Source organism: Lepidochelys kempii, chromosome 7 (assembly GCF_965140265.1).
Source record: "Lepidochelys kempii isolate rLepKem1 chromosome 7, rLepKem1.hap2, whole genome shotgun sequence".
Lineage (NCBI taxonomy): Eukaryota > Metazoa > Chordata > Testudines > Cheloniidae > Lepidochelys > Lepidochelys kempii.
The window spans coordinates 47,513,846-47,541,399 of NC_133262.1; the positions used below are offsets into that span (position 1 = coordinate 47,513,846).

The 27,554-nt window shown below is 46.6% G+C and overlaps 1 protein-coding gene across 4 annotated transcripts in view; it reads left to right on the plus strand.

Moving 5' to 3' along the window:
• CACNA2D2 (calcium voltage-gated channel auxiliary subunit alpha2delta 2) overlaps positions 1-27,554 on the plus strand; it is a 587,011-nt gene that overhangs the window by 19,663 nt on the left and 539,794 nt on the right. For all 4 annotated transcript variants that reach the window (XM_073352554.1, XM_073352555.1, XM_073352560.1 and 1 more), the window contains exon 2: positions 4,799-4,880. In XM_073352554.1, coding sequence (XP_073208655.1) covers positions 4,799-4,880 — 82 coding nt within the window. The remainder of the gene's footprint in view (positions 1-4,798; positions 4,881-27,554) is intronic.

Here is a 27,554-nt window from a genome sequence, read left to right on the forward strand (position 1 = left end):
TTCCCTTTTCAGATATATAAGAAATGAAGAATGCACACGTATGTGATGGTAGTTAGAGAATTAAGCATTTTGAAGAATAAGACAATTAAAAGGGAAAGTTCCTGCACAGCAAAAATTAGACGACACTATAATTAATAACCTTATTAAATAGTGATATTTGGGCATTGAACCAAAACACAGGAATCAGAGTGAAGCATTCTTGGCTGAACACACAGCATTAAGTGTGCACGCTTGTACAGAACGCTTTCTGTATAATCCATTGAGTCCTAGGGGAGCAGCAAGTTTATCCTCTCAGCAAGTTGTTTTCCCCCTTGTCCTTTGACATTCTTGAGACCACTAACAAATGGAATTGACCTGGCTCGGTGGCTTGCTTGTGACTGAGGGCTGCTGTGCAGAAAAGACCAGTGCTAAGGAATGCAGTCTGTTGCATGCAGAAATTGAGGGGGGGCCATTGGGCCAAGGAAGGGGTGTTCCCTGACTCCATGGGAATTCTCATTCCCTTTCCAACGAACACCCCCAGGAATGGTGGTGGTGACAGCAGCTCAGACGTATTAACCAAAGTCTTCCGTGGAGGTATGGGACCTTGAGACGGGGGACTGGTTTGTGTAAAACGGGGAACTTGCCCTGGGCCCAAACCAGGTATGTCCAGAATAGGAGAGCAGTCAGAAAAGAGATTCCCCCCCCTTTCTGCAGGAATGTATGTGCAGCTGCAAACTTCTCTGGCTCCCATCTGGCGCAGGTTGGACTGCAGCACGGGATGCGTGTGCTAGTAAATATTTTTGAAGTGCAGGGTTTTTTCTTCTTTTTTTTTTTTTTAAATTATGCAGATTATGAAATCAATTAACATTTTCAAAGCTTCCTTTGAGGAGAACATGACAAAGGACTTAGTTGCTCTTTTTTAAAAGATTTCTTGATATTCTTTGTTACAAATTGTACAGCAGGTTATAAATTGTGCAGATGGAAGGGGAGGGGAACCACCAAATACACAAAATGACCTTTTGCTTTTTTTGAGTGTCAAGGGAACTTGAATTTACACATTGCGGCCACACATGGTCAAGGGTTTGCTTTTAGCGGGGACTGAGGTAAGCTGCGCAAGATAGTCTTTAAAGGGGGCAGAGGGTGGGACGATGAGCAGCCTCACTATAGCTTCACTAGAGCTGCCTATCTAGCTGCTTGCTCAGTAGTGACCCAAAACTCCTGTCTTTGGGACATCCTCCTCTCCCATATTAATTCTCAAGAGAAGGCTACTTCAGGCTTCTGCAGCTGGAATTAAATTTAGGAAAAGGCTTTAGCGCGTAGGTCGCAAATGGGGCCTTGTGACTGGTAATGCATCTGTGTCAATAGTATCCCAGTAAGTGCAACGGCCTTGCTGTTTGCTTTATATTTTATTTATAAATGCCATTTCACAAGAGTGGTAAGACACTCCGGGCTGAGCATTTCGAGGAATTATTGCTCCTCGAGCCCCGTAACACCACGTGAGGCATGCAATAATGGCCTAGAGATGCAATGACAGTCATGTCTTATTGCTTACAGCTTCCATACCAGAGTTGCTTCAAAGTAAAATCTCTGTGCATAATGACATATCGGTTTCTTTGCCCTTTTCATCCTTACTCTAATCCCTTTTTGTAAAATTTCAAGTGGGACAATCACAGAAACAGGAGATCAGCTGAGATAGAAGAATAGTAATATATTTTTAAATGGTACCTTCTTACCCAGAACATGGCAAGTGGTGAGTGAAGGATGTGAAATTCTAGGATGTGCCTGGCCTTGGACATTCCTGGTCACCAGAATCGCTGGTCCCAAATGTTATAGTGATGACTGCATTTAGAAATCCATAGATATAAACCAGGTCTACACTACAAACTTTTGCTGGTGTAGCAATGTCAGGTAGGACTGTGATTATTTTTCTCTGACCATTCAATACTGACAGAAGCCCTAGTATATTCAGTTATACTGGCAAAAAAGTCATTTTGCTGGTGTAGCCTGTTTTGTTCAGAGAACTGACGTAAACACTCTTCCCCCTCGCCCTCCCCAGTAAGCTGCATCCACGCTAGGAGAGTTTGTTGCTATAACTATACTGGCAAATCTTCTGTAGTGTAAGCCCAGTGGTTCTCAACCTTCCCAGACTAATGTACCCCTTTCAGGAGTCTGATTTGTCTTGCATACCCCCATGTTTCACTTCACTTAAAAACTACTTGCTTACAAAATCAGGCACAAATATATAACTGTCGCAGTATAGTATTACTGAAAATTGCTGACTTTTTTTCATTTTTACCATATAATTATAAAAATAAATCGTGACCTCCCAGGTTAAGAAACAGTATAAACAAGTCTTTGTCTGTATGAAATTTTAGTTTTTACAGACTTTGCTAGTGCTTTTTATGTAGCCTGTTGAAAAACTAGGCAAACATCTAGATGAGTTGCTGTACCCCCCTCCCCCCCCAACCCCCCTGGGGGGATACACGTCCCACTTGACAACCCACTGGTGCAGGCTAGGCCAGAGATACTTGGGTATGGAGATGCCGGTTGTGGCTCCAGAGGTAAGGCTCAGTTGAGTTTTCCACTTAAAACAAAATTCCAACCTTGTTTTTCTTATGTATGTCCTCCCCAAAATGACAGCACTTATTGTTTGGGCACAGAATGAATTTTCTGTGGATATAAGTAACTTGGTTAGTTAATTTGAGTTAAAATTAATTTAAAAATTAAGAAAATGAGCACCCCGTGTCAGTTTTGTGTGTGTGTATGTCTTGAATGATTTTAACAGAATAATGTAGACGTGTCAAACTTTCCATATAGTTAGAACTGTCTGAAATCTTGTGCCTTGATGGCACTTGGAGACTTTTTTTATTAAGGATTAATGGATACTGGACTAGATGGGCTATAGGTTTCATCTGATATGGCAAATCCAGTGTTCCTAGAGAGAGACGGGATGGACAGATACTGTAGGCAGCTGGAATTCAGTGAAAGATACCAGCTGTGTAAACTCCTTGGAGGGCTTCTAGAACTTGTGACCCTCCACCTTTAAAACAGCTGTCCAGGTGGCTTTGCTGTCTGCTCTCTGCTTCTCAGAGAAAATGTATCTGCTGCTTTCTTGCCCATCTGCTCCCCTGCCTGCCTTCTCCTCCTCCTACCAAGCTCCTGAGGGCAAAAATCACAGCGGCACCTGCTTTAGAACATTAGACCAGTTTAATCATAGATGGGGTTTTCAGCATGATTAATTCTGTAAGCTTGGATTGCGCAGTTATACCAGCCTTCTGTTGGCAGCCTCCTGTGTAACGTTAACAATTGGCAAGAGCGCCACCTGCGTGAATAATATGGGTATCTGCTGGACCAGATTCCTGTCCTCCTTAGGTGCCTCCACTCCAGGTGTTTACAAGTGGTGCTTCTGCTCTAAAAGAGAAGCTGTGTGTGTCGGGGCAGGGGGGTTCCCTCAGTGGAATTTGTGCCTAATGGAAATACATACTGGCCCAAGGCTGACCATCATTAGATTGTAAAATACAGTACTACAATCCTCTCATAAGTTGGGTTTCCCCATCTCTTGTCCTTGCGGAGAAGCTAGTTTGGTTCAGTGGCAGCAGGGCTGTAGCGTGTGTGCATAAAGCCCTGATCTGGGGGAATTTTCCTGGATTTAAAATGAGCCAAGGCTGATAGCTCTATTGCTTTCTGCCCTCTCCACTGCATGATCCTACTTGCTGTGAGGCTGGCTTCCTGCTTTCCACAACTGGCCTCAGTTTCATCTACTCGTCTTTGGCTCCTTTTTCCGATGCAGCACTTAGAGATAAAAGGTGCCATGGGAATAGCACTGAAAATAATAATAATTGGGATGTAGACAAGCCAGCAGCACTTTTCCAGGCCAGGTGGGAGATTTAACATTTACATGGCCAGGAATTAAAGAAGTCAGGGAAGTTTGTTAAAAGCGGAAGAGGATTAAAAGATGTGGATTTGAGGAGGGTTTTTTGTTGTTACAACTAAAAATAAATTTTTTTTTTGAAGTGGAGGAGGGAGTATGGAGTGTGCTGTGGGCAGATGCAGGCTTGACAGCAGTGGGAACTCTTGCCGTAAAGTGATCTGTACATAGGAGTGACACTGTGTAGTCCATGCTGCAGCTTCCCATCCCATTCTGGTCAAGTAACCCAAGAGGCAGCTTTGCCAATAACATCTCCTCAGACCTGGCAGCACCACTTCTTATGGGAGTGAGAAATATTGGGGCTGCTTATTAGTTGAGCCCTGGGATTCTCCTGATCCAATATTAGGCTCCCAAGTGTGTCAAATGCTGTCTTGTGGCCTTGCAGTCATATAAATTTAACGTTGGGAAAGCCCTGTTATAGCCTCTTGTCCATTCCCTAGCTGGGACAGGACATAGTCCCTGGCTGGAGGACATTGCTGATCCTGAACTGGTTCTATGGGTGCTCTTGCCAAACAGCCCTGCAGGAGTGATAAGCTGTTCTCCATAGCAAAAGCCAAGCACTGAACCACCCAGGCCTTGAATAGTCCCTTTGGGATTGCACGATTATCTGTCTCTCGTGCTTAGTAAAAGGGCAAAAAGAGGCACTTCGCAATTTCTGTTTTGCCTACCTACCCCTTCCCCTTTCCTCTGTGTGTAAACTTAAAAGTCCTGAAGCTCCAGCCTTAACTCTAAGGGCAGATGTTCTTGGTATTCTGCCCACATCTGACACTGCAGAAACAGAGTGCAGTAAACTTAGCTGTGGGCACCGATTTCCTCCCTCCCCCTTCAGTTATCCTGCTGATCTACTAAGTGTCAGGGCTCTGACTCTCTCTCTCCCTCCCCCTCTTGCAGGATGCAGTACTGGGCCAGGAGGCTGGAGCAGGAGATTGATGGAGTGATGAGACTATTTGGTGGTGTCCAGCAGCTCAGAGGGGTAAGCCTTTCTCTCTTGCCCTCTGTTTCCTTCCTTGTGGCGCTGAGCAGCTCTCCTATTCTAGAGAAGCTGCCTGTGTGAACACTTGTAATAAGTCACCATCTTTCTGCGCGCAGGGTTACAGCTGCCTGTGCCTCTGGTTGATAGTCAATTTGATGCATTTATCAAGTGTGCATGTGTGTTTTGTATCCATCTACGTGGGTTTCTATATGGTTGCACACGACTGTTATCTCAGCACCTCGTTGTGTTCTTTCCCTGTACTGCACAGCATACACACACTAAATCCAGCTGTTTGTGCTGCCAAGGAGAGACAGTGCTCTTATTTGCCTTGTAAGTTGAAATTGTCACTCTTAAAACAGGCTGCATTCAGAGAATAATCTGAGTGGTTGGTTTGCACCTAAATACCATAATGAAACATGGTGATTTTTAGTTGGCAAATAACAATCTGCTTCTCCGCACACAGGTGTTTACAAATAAAATACCATTGTAGAGGCCCCTGTTTCCTCACCCCTCTGTTTCTCGTTGTCGAGCTAAGCTGAGAAGCCAGGGACTGAATGGTCTGTAGCAGCAGAACTCCCTCCTCGTTCCTGGAAGTGATCCCTCCAAGTCCGAGCTGGGGTAGTGAAAGGGAAGCCTGCCCTATTTCCACAGTGCCGGTACAGCATGGGGGGGGGGGGTGGACTTCAGCCTCCAGTGCCTTCTCTCCCTCCTTTTTCTAACACTTCCAACATCACTTTATTAGTTATTTTAAATGGAATAATCTGAATTAAATATTGAAACACTGGAAGTCTAAGGATCCTAAAGACATCAGGTTTTAAAATCATGCTGTTAGTTAAATTGGGACAGCTTTGCATATAGACAAGCTCTTGGATCAGAACTGGGCTCTTGGTGTTGAGCTCCCAGCACATCCTATATAGGGTTAGACATCTATATGGTTGATTGCATGTGTGTGGAGACACAATGGACAACATGCTCTTCAGAAGAACACCTGGGAAGGACCACTGCTTAGTTCCACATCTGTGACCGCACATTCATATAATTTTAGTCTCCTTTTGCTTTTCGCTCCCATGCATGTTAAATAGGTGCATCGGAATCCAAAATGAAATAGTCTTCTGTCTAATACAAACATTAAGTTGCGTTCTGCTTTATCAGCCCTTGTTTCCCATTGACCAGTCAGTAAATTGCAGGTAAGAGTAATCACTTCCTTCGGTTTAATTATTCTTGTGGCATAGGGTTCCCCAAGCTGTAATTGAATAGCACAGGATCAGTTGAAATCAGACAGGTTTAAAGTCCACAGGACTAATAACTTTGGTATCTAGTGAAGTAGAAAGAGCAATTTGTACATTGTTCCTATATCTGGTGACTGTACAAGCAAGCGGTGGGCTACTGACAACTTTTAACATCACCCGACTGAATGTCTTGTTGTAATCGTAAAAGAATAGCCAAGGTTATCTATGGATCAACAAATGGGGGACCTGGTATGGTGCTTGAGGGTTGATTTCATAAGCAGAATTTAAAATGAATGACACTTACTTTAGAGGGCAGATCCCTAGCTGGTGCAAATCAGCAGAGCTTCATTGAATTCAAACCTAGCTGCCTTTCATCCCAAAGAGCTTTACAAACTGTACACACATACAGCACTGTTGTCCAGTCAGTCTGGGATGCAGTGTGGCGGCTGTTTAACAGCACAGAGCAGTTTAGGACAAGAAGTGAAAAGGGAGTACTGTATCCATTTGGGGATATTTAGGGAGCAGGAGCACATCATTGTTTAAAGTTAGGGACTGACTAATGCTCCCTCTGTTGCAAAAAGTGCCATCTGGACAGGCCCTTGGGTTTGTATCTCATCTGAAAGACACCACCTCCAGCAAAACACCACTCTAAACATGACAAAGGCACTTTGGTTTGGGACTGACTCAGGCCTGGTCTATACTACGGGGTTAGGTCGAATTTAGCCATGTTAGGTCAGTTTTTAAAATGAATGCGTCCGCACAACCAACCCCATTCCGTTGACTTAAAGGGCTCTTACAATCGACTTCTGTACCCCTCCCTGGCGAGGGGAGTAGCGCTAAAATCGACCTTGCTGGGTCAAATTTGGGGTAATGTGGACGTAAATCAACGGTATTGACCTCCGTGAGCTATCCCAGAGTGCTCCGTTGTGACTGCTCTGGACAGCACTTTGAACTCCGATGCACTAGCCGGGTACACAGAAAAAGCCGCGGGAACTTTTGAATTTCATTTCCTGTTTGGTCAGCGTGGCGAACTCAGCAGCACAGGTGACCATGCAGTTCCCCCAGAATAGCAAACGAGCTCCAGCATGGACCAAAAGGGAGACACTGGATCTGATTGCTTTATGGGGAGATGCATCTGTGCAGGCAGAACTCTGATCAAAAAGAAGAAATGCAAATATATTTGCCAAAATCTCCCAGGGCATGTTGGAGAGAGGCTACAACAGGGACACACAGCAGTGCTGCATGAAAGTTAAAGAGCTGAGGCAAGCCTACCAAAAGACAAAGGAGGCAAACGGTCACTCAGGGTCAGAGCCCCATACATGCCGCTTCTATGATCAGCTGCATGCCATTCTAGGAGGGGACCCTACCACTACCCCACCGCTGTCTGTGGACACCTGCAAGGGTGGGGAGTCTCACATAACGGAGGAAGATTTTGTGGATGAGGAGGAGGAGAATGCGCAGCAGGCAGACGGTGAATCCGTTCTCCCCGGCAGCCAGGACCTTTTCATCACCCTGGAGCCAATACCCTCCGAAGGCGGGATCCCCGACCTTGAAGCTGGACAAGGCACCTCTGGTGAGTGCACATATGTAACTACAGTACAGGGTTTAAAAGCAACAGTGTTTTTAATGTTTGATTTGCCCTGAAGAATTGAGTTGCATTCGCAGCCAGTACAGCTACTGGAAAAATCTGTTCACATGTCTGGGGATGGAGCAGGAATCCTCCAGGGATATGAAGCTCTCCTGGAGGTACTCTGAAAGTATTATGGAATCATTGCAGCACAAAGCATGGCAGTGAATGGTCCTGGGTTTTGGTCACATTCAAGCAACATTCGGTGTATATCTTTCTGTGTTATCCTCAGGAGAGAGAGATCATTCATGGTCACCTGGTTGAAATAGGGAACAGTAAAAGGACCCCATTCATGCTGGGCTGTTCGTGCTTGGCTAAAAGGGATCATCCTGGAGAATAGCCACGGGGTGGGATAGGGGGAGGTGTGTGCTGCATATCCACCCGAAAACCGCAGCTCCTCCTTTTTAAATGTGAAACCCAACCCATTGCTTGTTATGGGAAAGGATGGTGCTGCAGTTTGAAACCATTCCCACATGTTACGTGTAAGAAGCCAACCCTGTTTACCCTTTGCCTTACCAAGGCTGCATGGAAACTGAATTCTGTTGCCTAGCCCTGTGTGATGTGTCACCATACCGGCAGGTGCTCAATATAAAAGACAAAATGCGACCTTGTACCTAAAGCACATGTGCTGTCTACTGTGAATTGCTTGATTCACTGTGAAAGAGTCTCCCTTTTGTTCTCAGAAATGTATCATCTTAAATTTTACTCTCCCTTTTTATCTCCCCCCAGGTGCAAATGTTTCTAGGCTCCCCCTATCATCTCCGTCCCTGAGGCTATCGCAGATTAGAAGGTGAAAAAAATGCACTCGCGATGACATGTTTTCTGAGCTCATGCAGTCCTCCTGCACTGATAGGGCACAGCTGAATGCATGGAGGCATTCAGTGCTAAAGGCTAGGAAAGCATTAAGTGAGCGTGAAGAGCAGAGGCAGGAGGCGATGCTAAGGCTAATGGGGGAGCAAATAGACATGATGAAGCATCTGGTGCAGCTGCAGGAAAGCCAACAAGAGCACAGACCCCCACTGCATCCATTGTAAACCACCTGACCTCCTCCCCAAGTTCCATATTCTCCTCACCCAGATGCCCAAGAACGCGGTGGGGGGAAGGCTCCGGGCACCGAGCCACTCCACTCCAGAGGATGGCCCAAGCAACATAAGGCTGTCATTCAAACAGTTTGCTTATTATAGCCACACTACAAATCAATTTGGCCTTGTCCTTCCCTCCTCCCCCTTCGCCCTACCCCACCGGGGCTACCTTGTCAGTTATCTCCCTTTTTAAAAAAAAAATAATAAAGAATGAATGCATGGTTTCAAAACAATAGTTACTTTATTTAGAAGGGGGCAGGGTGGTTGGCTTACAGGGAATTAAAATCAACAAAGGGGAAGGGTTTGCATCAAGGACAAATACACACAACTGTCACACCGAAGCCTGGCCAGTCATGAAACTGTTTTTCAAAGCCTCTCTGATGCGCAGCGTGCCTTGCTGTGTGCTTCTAATCACCCTGGTGTCTGGCTGCTCAAAATCAGACACCAGGCAATTTGCCTCAACCTCCCACCCAGCCATAAACATCTCCCCCTTACTCTCACAGATATTATGGAGGACACAGCAAGAAGCAACAACAATGGGGAATGTTGGTTGTGCTGAGGTCTGACCTAGTCAGCAAACAGCGCCAGCCAGCTTTTAAATGTCCAAAGTCACATTTTACCACCGTTCTGCACTTGCTCAGCCTATAGTTAAACTGCTCCTTACTACTGTCCAGGCTGCCTGTGTACGGCTTCATGAGCCATGGCATTAAGGGGTAGGCTGGGTCTCCAAGGATAACTATTGGCATTTCAACATCCCCAATGGTAATTTTGTGGTCTGGGAAGTAAGTCTCTTCTTGCAGCTGCTGGAACAGCCCGGAGTTCCTAAAGATGCGAGCATCATGCACCTTTCCTGTCCATCCCATGTTGATGTCAGTGAAACAACCCTTATGATCCACCAGTGCTTGCAGCACCATTGAGAGGTACCCCTTACGGTTTATGTACTGGTGGGCAAGGTGTTCCGGTGCCAAGATAGGGATATGCGTTCCATCTATTGCCCCACCACAGTTAGGGAGACCCATTGCAGCAGAGCCATCCACTATGACCTGCACATTTCCCAGAGTCACTACCCTTGATAACAGAACATCAGTGATTGCATTGGCTACTTGGATCACAGCAGCCCCCACAGTAGATTTGCCCACTCCAAATTGATTCCCGACAAGCAAGCTTCTGCAGAGCTATCGCCACTCGCTTCTCAACTGTCAGGGCAGCTCTCATCTTAGTATTCCTGCGCTTCAGGATGGGGGAAAGCAACTCACTGAGTTCCAGGAAAGTGGCCTTACGCGTGGAAAAGTTTTGCAGCCACTGTGAATCATCCCATACCCGCAACACTATGCAGTCCCACCAGTCTGTGCTTGTTTGCCGGAATCGGTGTTCCACTGTATCAACCAGCCCCACTGCCACCGTGATGTCCCAATTGCCACAGCCCGTGCTTTCAGGAACATCTGTGTCCATGTCCTCTTCAAAATCCTTCTCATGCTGGTGTCTCTTAGCCCGGTCCTGCCTATATTCCAGGATAATGCGCGAGGTGTTTACAATGTTCACAACAGCAGCGGTGAGCTGAGCGGGCTCCATGCTTGCTGTGGTATGGCATCTGCAGGAGAGCAGAGTTGCAGCGGAAGCAGTGAATGATGATGGGTGCCACGAGAATAGATATTGATACAGAACGACGAGAGGACCTGCGAGGTGGATTCATGGCACCAGGAGAGCCGGATTGCAGCAGAAGTGGTGGATGACAACACCATGGAGAAATTTTGCTATTGAGACTGAGCTCATTTACAAGACCAGGAGAGCATAGTTGCAGCGGAAGCGGTGGATGATGATGGTTAGCAGTCGTACTGCACCATCTGCTGACGGCAGCACCCAGGACACAACAGCAGTGGTGATGGTGAGCTGAGCGGGCTCCATGCTTGCCGTGGTATGGCGTCTGCACGGAAAAAAGGCATGGAATGGTTGTCTGCCGTTGCTTTCACAGAAGGAGGGGCAACTGACAACATGTACACAAAACCGCCCGTGACAACGTTTTTGCCCCATCAGGCACTGGGAGCTTAACCCAGGGTGGTGGAGACTGCAGGAACTGTGGGATAGCTACCCACAGTGCACCGCTCTGTAAGTTGATGCTAGCCACGGTAGTGAGGATGCACTCCACCGGCTTAATGCGCTTAGTGTGGACATACTCAATCGACTGTATAAAATCGATTTGTAAAAATTGACATCTGTAAAATTGACCTAATTTCATAGTGTAGACATACCCTCAGACAACAAGAGCACCAGCTGAATTACCATGAGTGGAGGGGAGAATGGAATAAAATTTTGTGAGAAGCTATGGGAACTGAAGCTTGCATCTAAATGGAAATGGGGCTTCTAAAAAAGGATTATGAGGTAGATGTCATTCCTTGTGAGACAGGTAGGGGGAAGAACGATAGAATGAGTACTGCTTTCAGTATTAGAGATGAGTTATGCTGTCTTCTGAGTGTGGGAAATCTGTAAATCAAAAGCAGAAAGAGATAAAACGTGGGGTTGGAGGTATTGGGGCTATTTCTGAGTCAGGACCCAGATTTGGATCTGATTGTTGTAGCTGTACAATGGGCTGTACCAAACAGGTGTTTGTCTAACCTGCTCTTAAAAACCTCCAATGGCAGCGGTTCCACAACTTCCCTGGGCAATTTATTTCAGTGCTTAACCACCCTGACAGGAAGTTTTTCCTAATGTCCAACCTAAACCTCCCTTGCTGCAATTTAAAGCCCATTGCTTCTTGTCCTGTCCTGAACAATTTTTCTCCCTCTTTCTTGTAACAAGCTTTTATGTATTGAAAACTATTATGTCCCCTCTGTCTTCTCTTCTCCAGACTACACAAGCCCAATTTTTTCAGTCTGTCCTCAGAAGTCATGTTTTCTAGACCTTTCATTATTTTTGTTCTCCTCTGGGCTTTCCCCAATTTGTCAACATATTTCCTAAAATATTGTGCCCAGAACTGGACACAATACTCCAGTTGAGGCTGTATCTGCGCGGAATAGAGCAGAAGAATTACTACTTGACTTGTTTACAACACTCCTGCTAATACATCCCAGAATGATGTTCATTTTTTTGTTTGTTGTTTTGTTTTGGTTTTTTTGCAACAGCGTTACACATCATATTTAGCATGCTATGACCCCCAGATCCCTTTACACAAAACTCCTTTCTAGGCAGTCATTTCCCATTTTGTATGTGTGCAGCTGATTGTTCCTTTCTAAGTGGAGTACTTTGCATTTTGTCCTAATTGAATTTCATCCTATTTTGTTCAGATTAATTCCCCAGTTTGTCCAGTTCGTTCTGAATTTTAGTTCTATCTTCCAAAGCACTTGCATCCCCTCCCAGCTTGGTATTGTCCGCAGGCTTTATAAATGTATTCTATCTCATTATCTAAATCACTGATGAAGATATTGAACAGAATTGGGCCCAGAACTGATCCCTGCGGGACCCCACTTGATATGCCCTTCCAGTTTGACTGTGAACCACAGGTAACTACTCTCTGGGAATGGTTTTTCAACCAGTTATGCACCCACTTTATAATAGCTCCATCTCAGTTGTATTTCCCTAGTTTGTTTATGAGATGGTCATGTGAGACAGTATCAAAAGCCTTACTAAAGTCAAGATATACCACATCTGCTGCTTCTCCTCCATCCACAAGGCTTGTTACCCTGTCACAGAAAGCTATTCGGTTTATTTGACACAATTTGTTCTTGACAAATCCATGCTCACTGTTGTTTATCACCTTATCTGCTAGGTGTTTGCAGATTATTTGCTCCATTATCCTTCTCCATCTCTTTCCTCAATACACACCTCTTACCATGGCACTTGCAGAACCTGGAATGGGTAGGTTAAGGGACTGTGGCGTATGCATTTTATGCACATTTATATCTGAATACAACTAGCGCACCTGCTGATTGTTCCCCTCTCCCCCAGACTTTGTGTCTTGTTTTTCATTGCAGGGGATCAGGATCTAACCGTGAACGTGCTTGCGGGTTTTAGCTCTGTGTGTATATGTTCTAGCTCTGTCTGCATTTCTCAAATTAGATTACAGACTCATGGAGCCAGGGACTCTTTCTTTGTAAATGTCTGTACAGTACCTAGCACAACAGGAGCCCTGAATGGGACCTCAAATATTATGTGGATCTAAATTTAGTGATTAATGCCCCTGGCTCCTCATGGGGCATAGGCGAAAACTGCAGTTCAGGCAGAAGCTTCAGTCCAGATCAGTGAACCCCCTGCCAGTATACATTCTGGGTCCTGCTGACATCTCTCACAGGTTTATGGAGAGAGCAAGTGCTGGGGAAGGTGCTGCTCCAGAAATGGATCTTCAATCCAGGCCTGACTATACCCGGTAAATAACAATAATAGAAATTCCCTCCTCAGCTTTGTCAGGTTATTTATTTATATTTTCTTGGTTGCTGTGAAAGGATGTGGGACTGAAACCTCATAACTGTTGTGGCATATGAGGCATGAACTTTATTGTCAGAAAGCTGGTCTCTGGGAACATAATGGTGCTGAATATTTTATTCTGCCCACCCAGGAATGACTTTTTTTTATTTTAACTCTTAAGTCATTTCCTGGAGTTGGCATACTAAATGTCAGATGCCCTGCTTCCTCCTCTTCTGAAGCCTGAAGGTATAGTCATCTTGCACACCCCTCTGATGGACGTTTTTTGAGCTTGCACCACTTCAGATGCATCTTTGTTTTTGTAAATTGTTTTTTCTTTGCAGTCATAAAAGAGCGAGAGAGTCCTGGGGTGCAGTGGGGTGGCATGTCAAAGTGCTTGCTTTTCAGCTCAGAGATATAGGTTCCGCATTCCCCTAAGGCCCTGATCTTGCATGGGACTATATGTGCTTAAGTGTTTTCAGGGTTGGAGCTTTAGATGTGGACTCACCTGCTTAATCCAGTGGCCGGAGATACTAATGATTAAACCCTCATTGACGTCAGTGGTGCAGGATCAGGCTCTGTATTGGTTTGTCCCAGATGAGACTTCAGCGACACAACCTGTGATTCTAGGGGGTTTGGTGTGGTTTGTTCCCTCCCATCCATAGCCATGGTCTTGGTCAACCAAGCCAGCTCCTCCATGAATCCTTACAAATTTGACTCTGTCCAGTGTAGTGGAGTGTGGGGTTTTTCAAGTATTCATTCGATATAATTAACCAGTTTAAAATACACTTTTTCCTGTTTAAAATAAGGTATATTTTGTTTAGAAACACAACTTTAGAATATTTCCCCATGGTCACAGCAGCCCTCTCAGCATTTTTTGCAGGACAGGTAATGTAAGCCTGACATTGTGTGCTGCCGCTTTCCTAAAATTCTAACTCTCTTCTTGTGTTTTTAGTGTGGTCATAAACTACCAGCTTTAGTCAGAAAGTGACAGTGAATTTGCGATTTCCTGTTGTAGTCTGTCTTCACATCACAAAAAGCACCACAGAGTTTGGTGCTATGCTCAAGGGACCCAGGACTGGAATAGCAGCGGGTGCTGCAGACAGGATTGCGGTGCATTGGCGGAAGTGTGCATGTGTGTTTGGGTCTGAGGGAGCGCAGGACTTCAGTAGCAGCGAGGCTGTGGGTTGAGATTGAGGGACATTGGTGGAACCGCGTAGGGGGTGGGGCTGAAGATTAGTTGCATTGGCAGAGCTGTGGGGGAGGACTAGAATCACAGAGGGGCTGTGGCTCGGGATCGAGGGGCATTGGCCTGTGTGTGAGTAGGACTTGAACCATGCTGTCTGCTGGTAGTCAGGGTTGATTGAGGTACCTCGGCAAATCTCTGTCTGTCACTATGGTACATTACATAGAGCTTACTTGCACCATGCTTCACTTGTAGTGCTATTAGTACCCTGGGTTCACAATAAGTCATTCATAAAGTTAAATGTAAAAGGCAGAGGAACTCGTATCACAGACTTGAGGTAGGCACAGTGCCTGCAGGTGCTGTGTAAGCTCCCTCTTGCCAATGCAACTCTGTCCTCACCTGCGGTGCTCTCCTGCAATTCCTGTCATGGGACGTTCTCACAACTCTGGTAATACACCTCAATATTGGCCTGCATTACAGTCTTGCATTTGCGCTGCCTGGTCTCGTGAGCAGCTGCAAATTGTGCAGTGTTTTTATTTCTTGTGATACAGATGAGACTGCTAAGCTCTTCTCAATTGTTAACTAAACTGCATGTGAACCCAGGTCTCTGAATATGAAAGGCTGGTGCCTCAAACCGTAGTGTCACCTGCCACTTTTACCTCCTCCCAGCACCTTCACCCTCAGACTGACAGCATTGATCCTCCGCTTCAGTCCTCACAGCTGGGTGAGGAAACACCCAGCTGTAGAGTTGCAACTGATGGGATCCCTTGGCTTGTCTGCTGCCATGGGGCATGCCACAGGGACAGGCACAAAGGCTGACTCCAGCTATGTTGTGCTCTGAAGATCTTCGTGTCGGTGTTACTCTGGCAGGTAGAGGTTAGCAGTGAGGCACGGTGGAACAGGCAGAGTAGAGCAGGTGCAGGGTCCCTCCCTGCCTCCCGCCTCTGCAATCGGCTGAACCAAGCTGACAATCCCCTCTCGAATCCAGCAGACTGCCTCCGCCACCCTCTCTGGGGAAGTAGGTCGTGGTGACTGGCTCGGCCTTGTGTCCTTTTCATCCAGCACCAGCTTGCTGCCTGCAGATTGTGCTGCCCTTTTCATCTTCTAATGGTGATGAGGAAACATCCAGTCCATAAAGGTCCAGATGGCCTGAAAAGCTGAGCCATCAGCTAGGCGTGAGGAGCAGCTTGTTGGCAGAGCTCGGCAGCCGGCTACCCTCCAGCCCATTGATGCTTGATCCTCCTCTACAGGTGTCACTGCAATGTTGGGGAAAGCATGGAGATTGAATGGGGTCCATGGGGGAGGGGGTGAGTTTTTTAAAGCCAGGGCCGCTCACGGTGGGCTTCCTCTATTTGCTGGCAATCCCATGGTAGCGATGTGCCCTTCTGGATGTAGCATTCCTCTCTCGAAGGCTCTATTGAACACCGTGGAGGAGAGATGGCTCCAGTGTCTCCTTCTAAACTGACATCAAATTTTTCTTCAGTGGCTTTTTTTTGTTTGACTGTATCGGGACTTTCACTTGTTGTTGTGGCTCTGCTTTCCCAGCTCTTTACCTTTACTTGCCAGTCTCATACCCCCGCGTGCCTGGAAGTTCTTATTTGTTAATGAGCACTGGCTGGGAAGGGGGATAGTGTGGCCAGGTATTGTGCAAGCTTCTCCAGCACCACCTGCTGTTTGAATTCCAGGTGTCCTACACCTCTGCTGGTGCACATCGGCCCTGGCCATTTCACGAGCTGAGACCTACCTTCCCACCAAATTGTGTGGGTTGGATGTGTGCCAGTGAGGATTCAGTTTGTTTTAAAGTCTTTGTTCTGAGCAAAGATTTGGATTTGGGTCTGCAAAGCTGAAGGGCGAGTGCATGAACCTACTGTAGCTCTTTCCCCTGTCCTTCTCATGTCTCTCTGCAACTTGTTGCTTCTCACCCTGCTCTGTTGTTGTAGCCCCTATACAAACGTTGATAAAGAGCACAAGATTTTTGGTTGGTTGGTTTTTTTAATGATATCAGCAGGTGAGAAGCACCTTTGTGAGGGTAACTGCCAGTGTGTTTTTGTTCAGTCTTCTAATGATAACGATACAGGTAACTGCGAGCCTTGCATGTACTGGATGACGCTTTCTATAGCCAGGTATTGTTACCCGTTTGTGAGCCTGAATTCTGATCTGTCTGGAGAAGGTGGCTGTGGAACAGATCCCTCTTCTGCCTTGGGGATGATGGAGCGTTGCTTTGCTTGCCTTAATTTCCTTTGGGTGAGGAGGACTCTCACTGGGAATTCAGAGGGTAGTGGTGGGGATTTGGGACAGTGTCCAGAGTGTTTGTAAAAATGAACTGGTATTACAGTAACAGAGATCAGGGCTCCATTGTGCTACGATCAGTACAGACACTTACTGAGACACAGTTCCAGCTCCAGCAAGCTTGCAGTCTAAATAGACAAGACTACAATAGGTGGAAGGGGAAACAGAAATGCACATGGGGGACGTGACTTGGCCAGGGTCTTGTATCGGATGAGTGGCAGCGCTGGGAAAAGAACCCAAGTTTTCTGACTCCCAATCGAGTGCTCTATCCACTAGACCATGCTTTAAAACCATCCCCTGGTGATGGGGAGAGGTTGGTCTTGCCTGTCTTAAAAGCCAGAATCTATCCTGAGTGCGCTGCAGTGTGTTTAAGTGTGGAGGATTCCCAGGGACTGGATTGTGGCTGGCGCCCATAGGAGGAATTTCTATTGGAGTCAAAATCCTGAGCAGTAGCTCTGCTGCTATGTAGTGGGTGCATTGTGCTCTGTGCTGAGAAAGGAGGCGGAGTTCTGACTAATCCCCACCCCCTTCCTTCCCACTTTCAGATAGCTAGCTTCCCAGGAGGGGCTAGCCGGGAAAAGGGACTATTCATCCTGGTGCGATACAGGCCAGCCAATCATAGAATCTCAGGGTTGGAAGGGACCTCAGGAGGTCATCTACCCCAACCCCCTGCTCAAAGCAGGACCAATCCCCAACTGAATCATCCCAGTCAGAGCTTTGTCAAGCCTGATCTTAAAAACCTCTAAGGAAGGAGAATCCACCACCTCCCTAGATAACCCATTCCAGTGCTTCGCCACCCTCCTAGTGAAAAAGTTTTATTTCCTAATATCCAACCTAAACCTCCCCCACTGCAACTTGAGAGCATTACTCCTTGTTCTGTCATCTGCTACCACTGAGAACAGTCTAGAGCCATTCTCTTTGGAACCCCCTTTCAGATAGTTGAAAGCAGCTATCAGATCCCTCCTCATTCTTCTCTTTTGCAGATTAAACAATCCCAGTTCCCTCAGCCTCTCCTCATAACTCATGTGCTCTAGTCCCTAATAATTTTTGTTGCCCTCCACTGGACACTTTCCAATTTTTCCACATCCTTCTTGTAGTGTGGGGCCCAAAACTGGACACAGTACTCCAGATGAGGCCTCACCAATGTCGAATAGAGGGGAACGATCACATCCCTCGATCTGATGGCAATGCCACTACTTATACAGCCCAAAATGCCGTTAGCCTTCTTGGCAACAAGGGCACACTGTTGACTCATATCCAGCTTCTCATCGACTGTAACCGCTAGGTCCTTTTCTGCAGAACTGCTGCCTAGCCATTCGGTCCCTAGTCTGTAGCGGTGCATGGGATTCTTTCTTCCTAAGTGCAGGACTCTGCACTTGTCCTTGTTGAACCTTTATCAGATTTCTTTTGGCCCAGTCCTCCAATTTGTCTAGGTCCCTCTGTATCCTATCCCTACCCTCTAGCTTATCTACATTTCCTCCAAGTTTAGTGTCCTCTGCAAACTTGCTGAGGGTGCAGTCCACGCCATCCTCCAGATCATTAATGAAGATATTGAACAAAACCACCCCAGGACCGACCCTTGGGGCACTCCGCTTGATAGCGGCTGCCAACTAGACATGGAGCCATTGATCACTACCTGTTGAGCCAAACAATCTAGCCTGTTTTCTATCCACCTTATAGTCCATTCATTCAGCCCATACTTCTTTAACTTGCTGGCAAGAATACTGTGGGAGACCGTATCATAAAGCTTTGCTAAAGTCAAGGAATAACATGTCCACTGCTTTCCCCTCATCCACAGATCCAGTTATCTCATCATAGAAGGCAATTAGATTAGTCAGGCATGACTTGTCCTTGGTGAATCCATGCTGCCTGTTCCTGATCACTTTCCTCTAAGTGCTTCAGGATTGATTCCTTGAAGACCTGCTCCATGATTTTTCCAGGGACTGAGGTGAGGCTGACTGGCCTGTAGTTCCCCAGATCTTCCTCTTTCCCTTTTTTTCAGCCCCCTACTTCTGTTCCCCACCTGTAGGAAACAAGGTTCATGTGCTGTCTATCTGTTGAGCTTGTACTCACCGTCCTTTCCCCCCATGCACGCACACGCTGCCTCCAAATGCCATTGCTCTGCCCTCTCCTGCTCCTCTTGTTTGGGGAGGTGAAGTGTGCAATGCCAGATAAACACATTCCAGTTCCAAACTGCTCAGGTTTATTTTAATCTGCCCAGGCCGTTCAGCAGCCTCAGTACTCTGCTCAACACTGAGTGCAAATTGACTATGTATTACTGAGTGGCAGTATTTTAATGTTCTCCTCACAGTAGCTTGGCTGGGGCGGGCGGGCCTTCTTGTGCCACCCTCTAGAATGGTCTTTGCAAGTGGCTCCTTCTGGCATCTCCCTCCTCTTCACCCTTCCTCTCCACTTAGAGCTGTATTGCATCCATCCTAAGAGCTGTCAGGGAAACATATGCTCCAGCTTTTAAATCATTTGCATAATGAGGCTAATGTGTGTGAATAATTCATAGGGGTAGCTGCATGTGGATGTTCACTGCATGGCATTCGCACCCCTCGTTAAATCCCTTCCAGTGGGTGGTACAAATCCAGTGAGGAGGTGGGAACAGGAGAGTCTATACTGCAGATAGCAGCCCAGTTGTGTTGGTGGGTACAGGAGCTCTTCTCTGAGAGAGGGAGAAACACCCCTTTTAGCATGGGGGAGCCCAGCCCATTACAACAAAGGAGAGAAGCAGCCTAGAAGTCTCAGATGTTAGGCTAGAAGCTTGTTTCTTTTAGTGGGAAGCTGTGAATTTAAAATGCTCTGCAATATTTTGAAGTGAAGGGGCGGGGGGGGGGAAGTGAAGGCATGCCCTCTAGCTCTTCATATTATTATTATTTATTATTTTTTGGTAGTGGCCTTGGTAAAACTTGATTTTTGTGCCTGGGTTGATACATTTTCTCCAGTCACCTGCCATTTGCCAAGGGGATTGATCATAGAAACGTGAAAATTTGTCCTCCCTGCATTTAAAACAGTAATAGTTTGGGAAAAGATCCCCAGTTTGCAGGTTCTGAACAGGGCAAAGAACATTCTGGTCTGTTTATTCCATGAGCTGAATGAGTGGAAAGCCTAGAGTCCGTGGAAATGCTTCGTAATAGGAGAATCTGATTGGTTGAACTGTGGTGATTTATCTGACACTTTACCTCACTTGCAATCAATGAGATCACAAGCTGATTTCCTCAATTAAAAAAACCCCAAAACACTCTTGGCTTTCTTCTGTGGTTTTTCCAGCCCAGGATCTCAATACACTTTGCAAATATGAATGAATTTTAGCCACACATCTTCCCTGTGGGTCTATTACACATGGGGAAACTGAGGCAGATTGAATTGGCAAAGGCCATGTGGTGGGGCTGTGACAAAACCTGACATCTTCTCTGCTGGTGATGTGCTCTAGCCACTTGGCTGTGGTCCTCCTCATAGTGTTAAAGTGTCTACAGACTGACCTGCCTCCCAGGGCTTGGGCCAGGTTGTGCCTGTTAGACAGCAGCCTCAGTGTGGTTAGGTGTGGAGCCAATTTGCTCCCGGAGGCATCCACACCTGTGAGAAGGCAGTAGGGTTATGATGGAGGAAGAGGTGTGCCACCCCAGGTAGAGGCCTTGAGGCTCAACCCAGAACCCTTCCTGTGGGAGGCTGCATCCAGCTGCGTGCAAGCCCAGTGCCACTGTCCATTCTCTAGCTCCCTGGCAATGCAGCACCATTAGAGCCTAGTCCCCAAGGCCTACCCCTGGTTGTGGCCTTCCCCAGGCTGTATCATCATCTTTGAGTAACTTCTGGAGGGCCAGAAAGAGAGCAGCTTACACCCACTTCTTTCCAAGTGCTGGCTGGACAACTCCTCCCTCCAGCAGTCCCCCTCCCCTCACTTGCCCAGAACAGATCCCAGAGGCACTGGTAGGATTCAGGAAAGGGGAAAATGTGCCACAGAGACTGCTGAACCCTCCTTCATGAAAGGTTAGGAGGTGCTGACTGTGCATGGCTCTTTAGGCCATGATCTGGTGTGGAAACCTCCCCTAGGGGCTGTGTTTGCATCTCTCAGACCTGGAGTGCAGTAGCAGGGTCTCTTCCTGTCCCTGACCTGGCATAATTATAGTCCCCAAAGACCTTGTTTGTAACCCCTCTGGTTGACAGAACTAGGCTTGAATACTGATGCATTTTCAGCTAATTGTCAAGCTGGCAATATCGTGGTCTGATGACACAGATTCCATTGACTTAACCGATTTACCCCCAGTATTGTCGATGAGGGCACAGGCCCAGTGTTCAGCTGATGTTCGCATGCACACATCTCTCGGATGCACAGCCCTGTTGTCTGGAGTTTCCAACAAATGTTGAATTTGCAGCCAGAAAGTGGCATCGCATGTGAGATCCTCATGACTGTTAAGCAAAACCGTTAGGATCTAGGGTGCTGGCATTGGACAGCCGTGGGAACAACAAGAGCATGGACAGCGTTCTGGTGCCTTTAATTACCCGGGTTCCGTGCTTGTACTGTGGAGACACCAAGAAACACATAACCCTCCATTTTAATACTAGGTTAAACCATTACGTTCAGGCAGTGGTTAAACCAAACCAAAACAAATCCCGAATGCAAAATGAATCAATAGGCTGAGATCGTTAAAGTTCGCCTCCTTAAAAACACACATATATTATTCTTTAATGGAAAGTTAATTGTCGTCTTATTCTCTCCAGATGGTTCTTTTCCTTTACACTCAGCAGGGGAATTGATGTAGCTTGGGACACAATCTCCTGTGAGCGGAGCTGATAACTGAAGATGCAGCTTTATTGCTGATCAGGAATCAAAACAAGGAGAATTTTTTTTTTTAAATGTCCAGCGTGGCTTCAGACTTCCAGGATAAATTGAGGCTGGAGGAACTGCATTGCCTTTTCCACCCAGAAATGCTCAGGGGGTGGGGTGGTGGAGTGGTTGCTTTTCCTGTCCCCACCTGGGTTGTCAAACCAAAACTTGGTCTCAGATGCCACCATGGGGAGAAATCTGCATCGCTGTCCTGGGATCGGAGACTGTTTGCATGTTTCAAAACATGAGTATATGCTCCCAAGTATTCTAAAGAGGATGCCCCTCTTTAAATAGCCCATTTTTGGCACATGGATTAAATAACAAGATGGCAGCATTAAAATGCAAGGCGGGGTCCAGGATAGGTGGCCCCTCAAGGGCATATTTGCTTTTTTAATTTGAGTGAGGCTTCAGCCCTGTAAATTGCAGCTGCAAACTTGCCTGTTAAGTGAGTATATTTATGGGTTCTCATTGAGGTGGAGCACCTCTGACTTCTGACCTGCATAATTCTCTTGTTTCATAGCACCTTTTGGCTTGCAATAATTCTACCAGTTTTATAGGGTCCTTATTTCTTTTTAATCATTCAATGTTTGAAAATTACTGAGCCAGCAGCATCTGACATTGATTCAGGTTTTTTCCCTTTTTGAACTTGACGATGATCTGGTTATACAAGAGCACCTTGTTCAAAGACTAAGGGTATGGCTGAAAAGGTTGTGAGTAGAGCTGGTGGGAAACTTTTCATCAAAACAGTTGATCAACAAAAATACTGTTCTGTAAAAAATCTAAATGTCTAGAAAAACAAGTCAATTTTGACTTAATTTTGTTTACATGGGGGTGGGAAGTAACAAAATGCTTTGTTTGTATTGACACATCACCTTTGGTATTCTTAGGAACATTTTGGTTTCTTGTTTCAAACTGATCTTTCAAAAAAAAATTAATTTCTTGTTTTAAAAGGTCTAAATAGGAACAAAATATTGCAATTGACCCCATATGATATCTTTTTGTTGTGTGGGAAATTTTGAGGGGTGTGTGTGTCTGTGTGTGTGTGTGTGTTCATTCCATTTGGAATGGAAAAAACTTCAAAATAGTGGAATATCCATTTCCCACCCAACTTCAGATGGGAATGTGACTTGGAACAGTGCACTTGCTGAAAATCATAGAATCATAGAATATCAGGGTTGGAAGGGACCTCAGAAGGTCATCTAGTCCAACCCCCTGCTCAAAGCAGGACCAATCCCCAACTAACTCATCCCAGCCAGGGCTTTGTCAAGCCTGACCTTAAAAACTTCTAAGGAAGGAGATTCCACCACCTCCCAAGGTAACGCATTCCAGTGTTTCACCACCCTCCTAGTGAAAAAGTTTTTCCTAATATCCAACCTAAACCTCCCCCACTGCAACTTGAGAGCATTACTCCTTGTTCTGTCATCTGCTACCACTGAGAACAGTCTAGAGCCATCCTCTTTGGAACCCCCTTTCAGGTAGTTGAAAGCAGCTATCAAATCCCCTCCTCATTCTTCTCTTCTGCAAACTAAACATCCCCAATTCCCTCAGCCTCTCCTCATAACTCATGTGTTCCAGTCCCCTAATCATTTTTGTTGCCCTCCGCTGGACTCTTTCCAATTTTTCCACATCCTTCTTGTAGTGTGGGGCCCAAAACTGGACACTGTACTCCAGATGATCGTTCCCCTCTATTCAACATTGATGAGGCCTCATGTCCCTCGATCTGCTGGCAATGCCCCTACTTATACAGCCCAAAATGCCATTGGCCTTCTTGGCAACAAGGGCACACTGTTGTCTCATATCCAGCTTCTCGTCCACTGTAACCCCTAGGTCCTTTTCCGCAGAACTGCTGCCGAGCCATTCGGTCCCTAGTCTGTAGCGGTGCATGGGATTCTTCAGTCCTAAGTGCAGGACTCTGCACTTGTCCTTGTTGAACCTTTATCAGATTTCTTTTGACCCAGTCCTCCAATTTGTCTAGGTCCCTCTGTATCCTATCCCTACCCTCCAGCATATCTACCTCTCCGCCCAGTTTAGGGTCCTCTACAAACTTGCTGAGGGTGCAATCCATACCATCCTCCAGATCATTTATGAAAATATTGAACAAAACCGGCCCCAGGACCAACCCTTGTGGCATTCCACTTGATACCGGCTGCCAACTAGACAGGAGCCATAGATCACTACCCGTTGAGCCTGACAATCTAGCCGACTTTCTATCACCTTTATAGTCCATTCATTCAGCCCATACTTCTTTAACTTGCTGGTAAGAATACTGTGGGAGACCGTGTCAAAAGCTTTGCTAAAGTCAAGGAACAGCATGTCCACTGCTTTCCCTTCATCCACAGAACCAGTTATCTCGTCATAGAAGGCAATTAGATTAGTCAGGCATGACTTCCCCTTGGTGAATCTATGCTGCCTGTTCCTGATCACTTTCCTCTCCTCTAAGTGCTTCAGGATTGATTCCTTGAAGACCTGCTCCATGATTTTTCCAGGGACTGAGGTGAGGCTGGCTGGCCTGTAGTTCCCAGGATCCTCCTTCTTCCCTTTTTTAAAGATGGGCACTACATTAGCCTTTTTCCAGTCATCCGGGACTTCCCCCAATAGCCATGAGTTTTCAAAGATAATAGCCAATGGCTCTGCAATCGCATCCGCCAACTGCTTTAGCACTCTTGGATGCAGCACGTCCAGCCCCATGGACTTGTGCTCGTCCAGCTTTTCTAAATAGTCCCGAACCACTTCTTTCTCCACAGAGGGCTGGTTACCTACTCCCCATACTGTGCTGCCCAGTGCAGTAGTCTGGGAGCTGACCTTGTTCGTGAAGACAGAGGCAAAAAAAAGCATTGAGTACATTAGCTTTTTCCAAATCCTCTGTCACTAGGTTGCCTCCCCCATTCAGTAAGGGGCCCACACTTTCCTTGACTTTCTTCTTGTTGCTAACATACCTGAAGAAACCCTTCTTGTTACTCTTAACATCTGTTGCTAGCTGCAACTCCAGGTGTGATTTGGCCTTCCTGATTTCACTCCTGCATCCCCGAGCAATATTTTTATACTTTTCCCTGGTCATTTGTCCAATCTTCCACTTCTTGTAAGCTTCTTTTTTGTATTTAAGATCAGCAAGGATTTCACTGTTAAGCCAAGCTGGTCGCCTGCCATATTTACTATTCTTTCTACACATCGGGATGGTTTGTCCGTGTCACCTCAGTAAGGATTCTTTAAAATACAGCCAGCTCTCCTGGACTCCTTTCCCCCTCATGTTATTCTCCCAGGGGATCTTGCCCATCAGTTCCCTGAGGGATTCAAAGTCTGCTTTTCTGAAGTCCAGGGTCCATATTCTGCTGCTCTCTTTTCTTCCTTGTGTCAGGATCCTGAACTCGACCATCTCATGGTCACTGCCTCCCAGCTTCCCCTACTAATTCTTCCCGGTTTGTGAGCAGCAGATCAAGAAGAGCTCTAACCCTAGTTGGTTCCTCCAGTACTTGCACGAGGAAATTGTCCCCTACACTTTCCAAAAACTTTCTGGATTGTCTGTGCACCGCTGTCTTGCTCTCCCAGCAGATATCAGGGTGATTGAAGTCTCCCTTGAGAACCAGGGCCTGCAATCTAGTAACTTCTGTGAGTTGCCAGAAGAAAGCCTCGTCCACCTCATCCCCCTGGTCCGGTGGTCTATAGCAGATTCCCACCACGGCATCACCCTTATTGCTCACACTTCTAAACTTAATCCAGAGACTCTCGGGTTTTTCTGTAGTTTCATACTTGAGCTCTGAGCAGTCATACTGCTCCCTTACATACAGTGCAACTCCCCCACCTTTTCTGCCCTGCCTGTCCTTCCTGAACAGCTTATATCCATCCATGACAGTCCTCCAGTCATGTGAGTTATCCCACCAAGTCTCTGTTATTCCAATCACATCATAATTCCTTGACTTTGCCAGGACTTCCAGTTCTCCCTGCTTGTTTCCCAGGCTTTGTGCATTTGTGTATAGGCACTTGAGATAACCCGCTGATGGCTCCTCTTTCTCAGTATGAGGCAGGAGCCCTCCCCTCTCATGCGCTCCTGCTCGTGCTTCCTCCCGGTATCCCACTTCCCCACTTACCTCAGGGCTTTGGTCTCCTTCCCCCGGTGAACCTAGTTTAAAGCCCTCCTTCGCAAGCAGGCTGGCTAACCTAGTGAGATGCTCTTCCCTCTCTTGGTTAGGTGGAGCCCGTCTCGCCTAGCACTCCTCCTTCTTGGAACACCATCCCATGGTCAAAGAATCCAAAGCCTTCTCTCCCACACCTCCTGAGTAGCCATTCGTTGACTTCCATGATTCGACAGTCTCTACCCAGGCCTTTTCCTTCCACGGGGAGGATGGACAAGAAGACCACTTGCTCCTCATACTCCTTTATCCTTCTTCCCAGAGCCACGTAGTCTGCAGTGATCCGCTCAAGGTCATTCTTGGCAGTATCATTGGTGCCCACGTGGAGAAGCAGGAAGGGGTAGCAATCTGAGGGCTTCATGAGTCTCTGCAGTCTCTCCGTCACATCGCGAATCTTAGCTCCTGGCAAGCAGCAGACTTCTCGGTTTTCCCGGTCGGGGCGGCAGATAGATGACTCCGTCCCCCTGAGGACAGAGTCCCCGACCACCACCACCACCTGCCTCCTTCTCTTGGGAGAGGTGGTCGTGGAACCCCCAACCCTAGGACAGTGTATCTCATGCCTTCCAATTGGCGGAGTCTCCTTCTCCCTTCCCTCAGACGTATCATCTGGTCCACTCTCCACATTCGTACCTGTGGAGAGAACATGAAAACGGTTATTTACCTGTATCTGCATTGCTGGTACATGGACGCTCCCCTTTTTTCTTCTGGAGGTCACATGCTGCCAAATTTCTTCACTGTCCTTCTGTCCCTGCTGCGCAGCCTGCTCTGAATCTTCAGAACGTTGTGCCTGTAGAAGCATATCCTGACGTCTGTCCAGGAAATCTTCAGTTTCTCTTATGCAATACAGGGTCGATACCTGTTGCTCCAGACCTTGAACCTTCTCTTCCAATATGGAGACCAGCTTGCACTTTGTTCAGACAAAATGCAGTGATTGGCCCTGCTTCTCCTGTGATTTGAAGGCAGGCAAACCAGCGAGCCATCGTTCCTTTTCCCTCAATTCCTGATAATGGAAAAATCCTCCTCTTGCATGGAGACAAAGCTTCTTACAGAACAATAGCTATCAGCGTTTCACTGGGATGGACAGGGCCCCCTGAAGGAAGCAGTCTGGTTGAGTGGACAAAGTACTGGACTTGTACTTGGGAGACCTGCGTTCTATTCCTGGGTCTGCTGGTGACCATGGGTAAGTCATGTTCCTTCTCCGTGCCTCAGTTTTCCCATCTGTATATAGGGATACTAAACTCCTCTGTAAAGCACTTTGAGATCTATGGAATACAAGAGCAGGGAATTAGTGGTGGTGGTGTTAGAAGATTCCACTCCGAGGAGAAACTGCCTTCACTTGTGTCGTTTACAGCTAGCCTGAGCAAAGCCCTGTAGAATATATGTTAAGGATCACTGCTAGCTGTCCTGTGTGAGGGACTTGACAAAGAACAGGCCTTTTTCTACCTCCGATTTCAGGGATCCTCTTCAGGGAGGAGAGAGGAAATATAGGAGGGGACTAAAGGAGAGCAAAGGAGCAGGAAGGCAATGCAACAGTTATCTGTTCTTCTGTCTCCTCTCTTCTGCGGCATTTCTTTCTGAGCTCTGGGTCTGACCCAAAGCCCATTGAAGTCAAAAGAGTCCTTAGTCCTCCAAGGGATTTAGGATCTGGGCTGGAGGGCTCCTCTTTGTCCTGTCTCTTATCACCTTTATTCATTTTAACCCCTGACCTCTGTCTCATGATTTTTGTTGTTGGTTTAGGGTGGGGATATTTTTGCCTTTTAAGATTCAGATTTTAAGCATTTTGGGGCAGGGACGGTCACTTATTATATGTTTGTACAACAGCCAGCACAAAGGGAACCATCCTTCTCATGGCCTGCGGGCACTTACAGTAATGTAAATATTACATGGTAAGAGTACCAAAAAAAGTCTCCT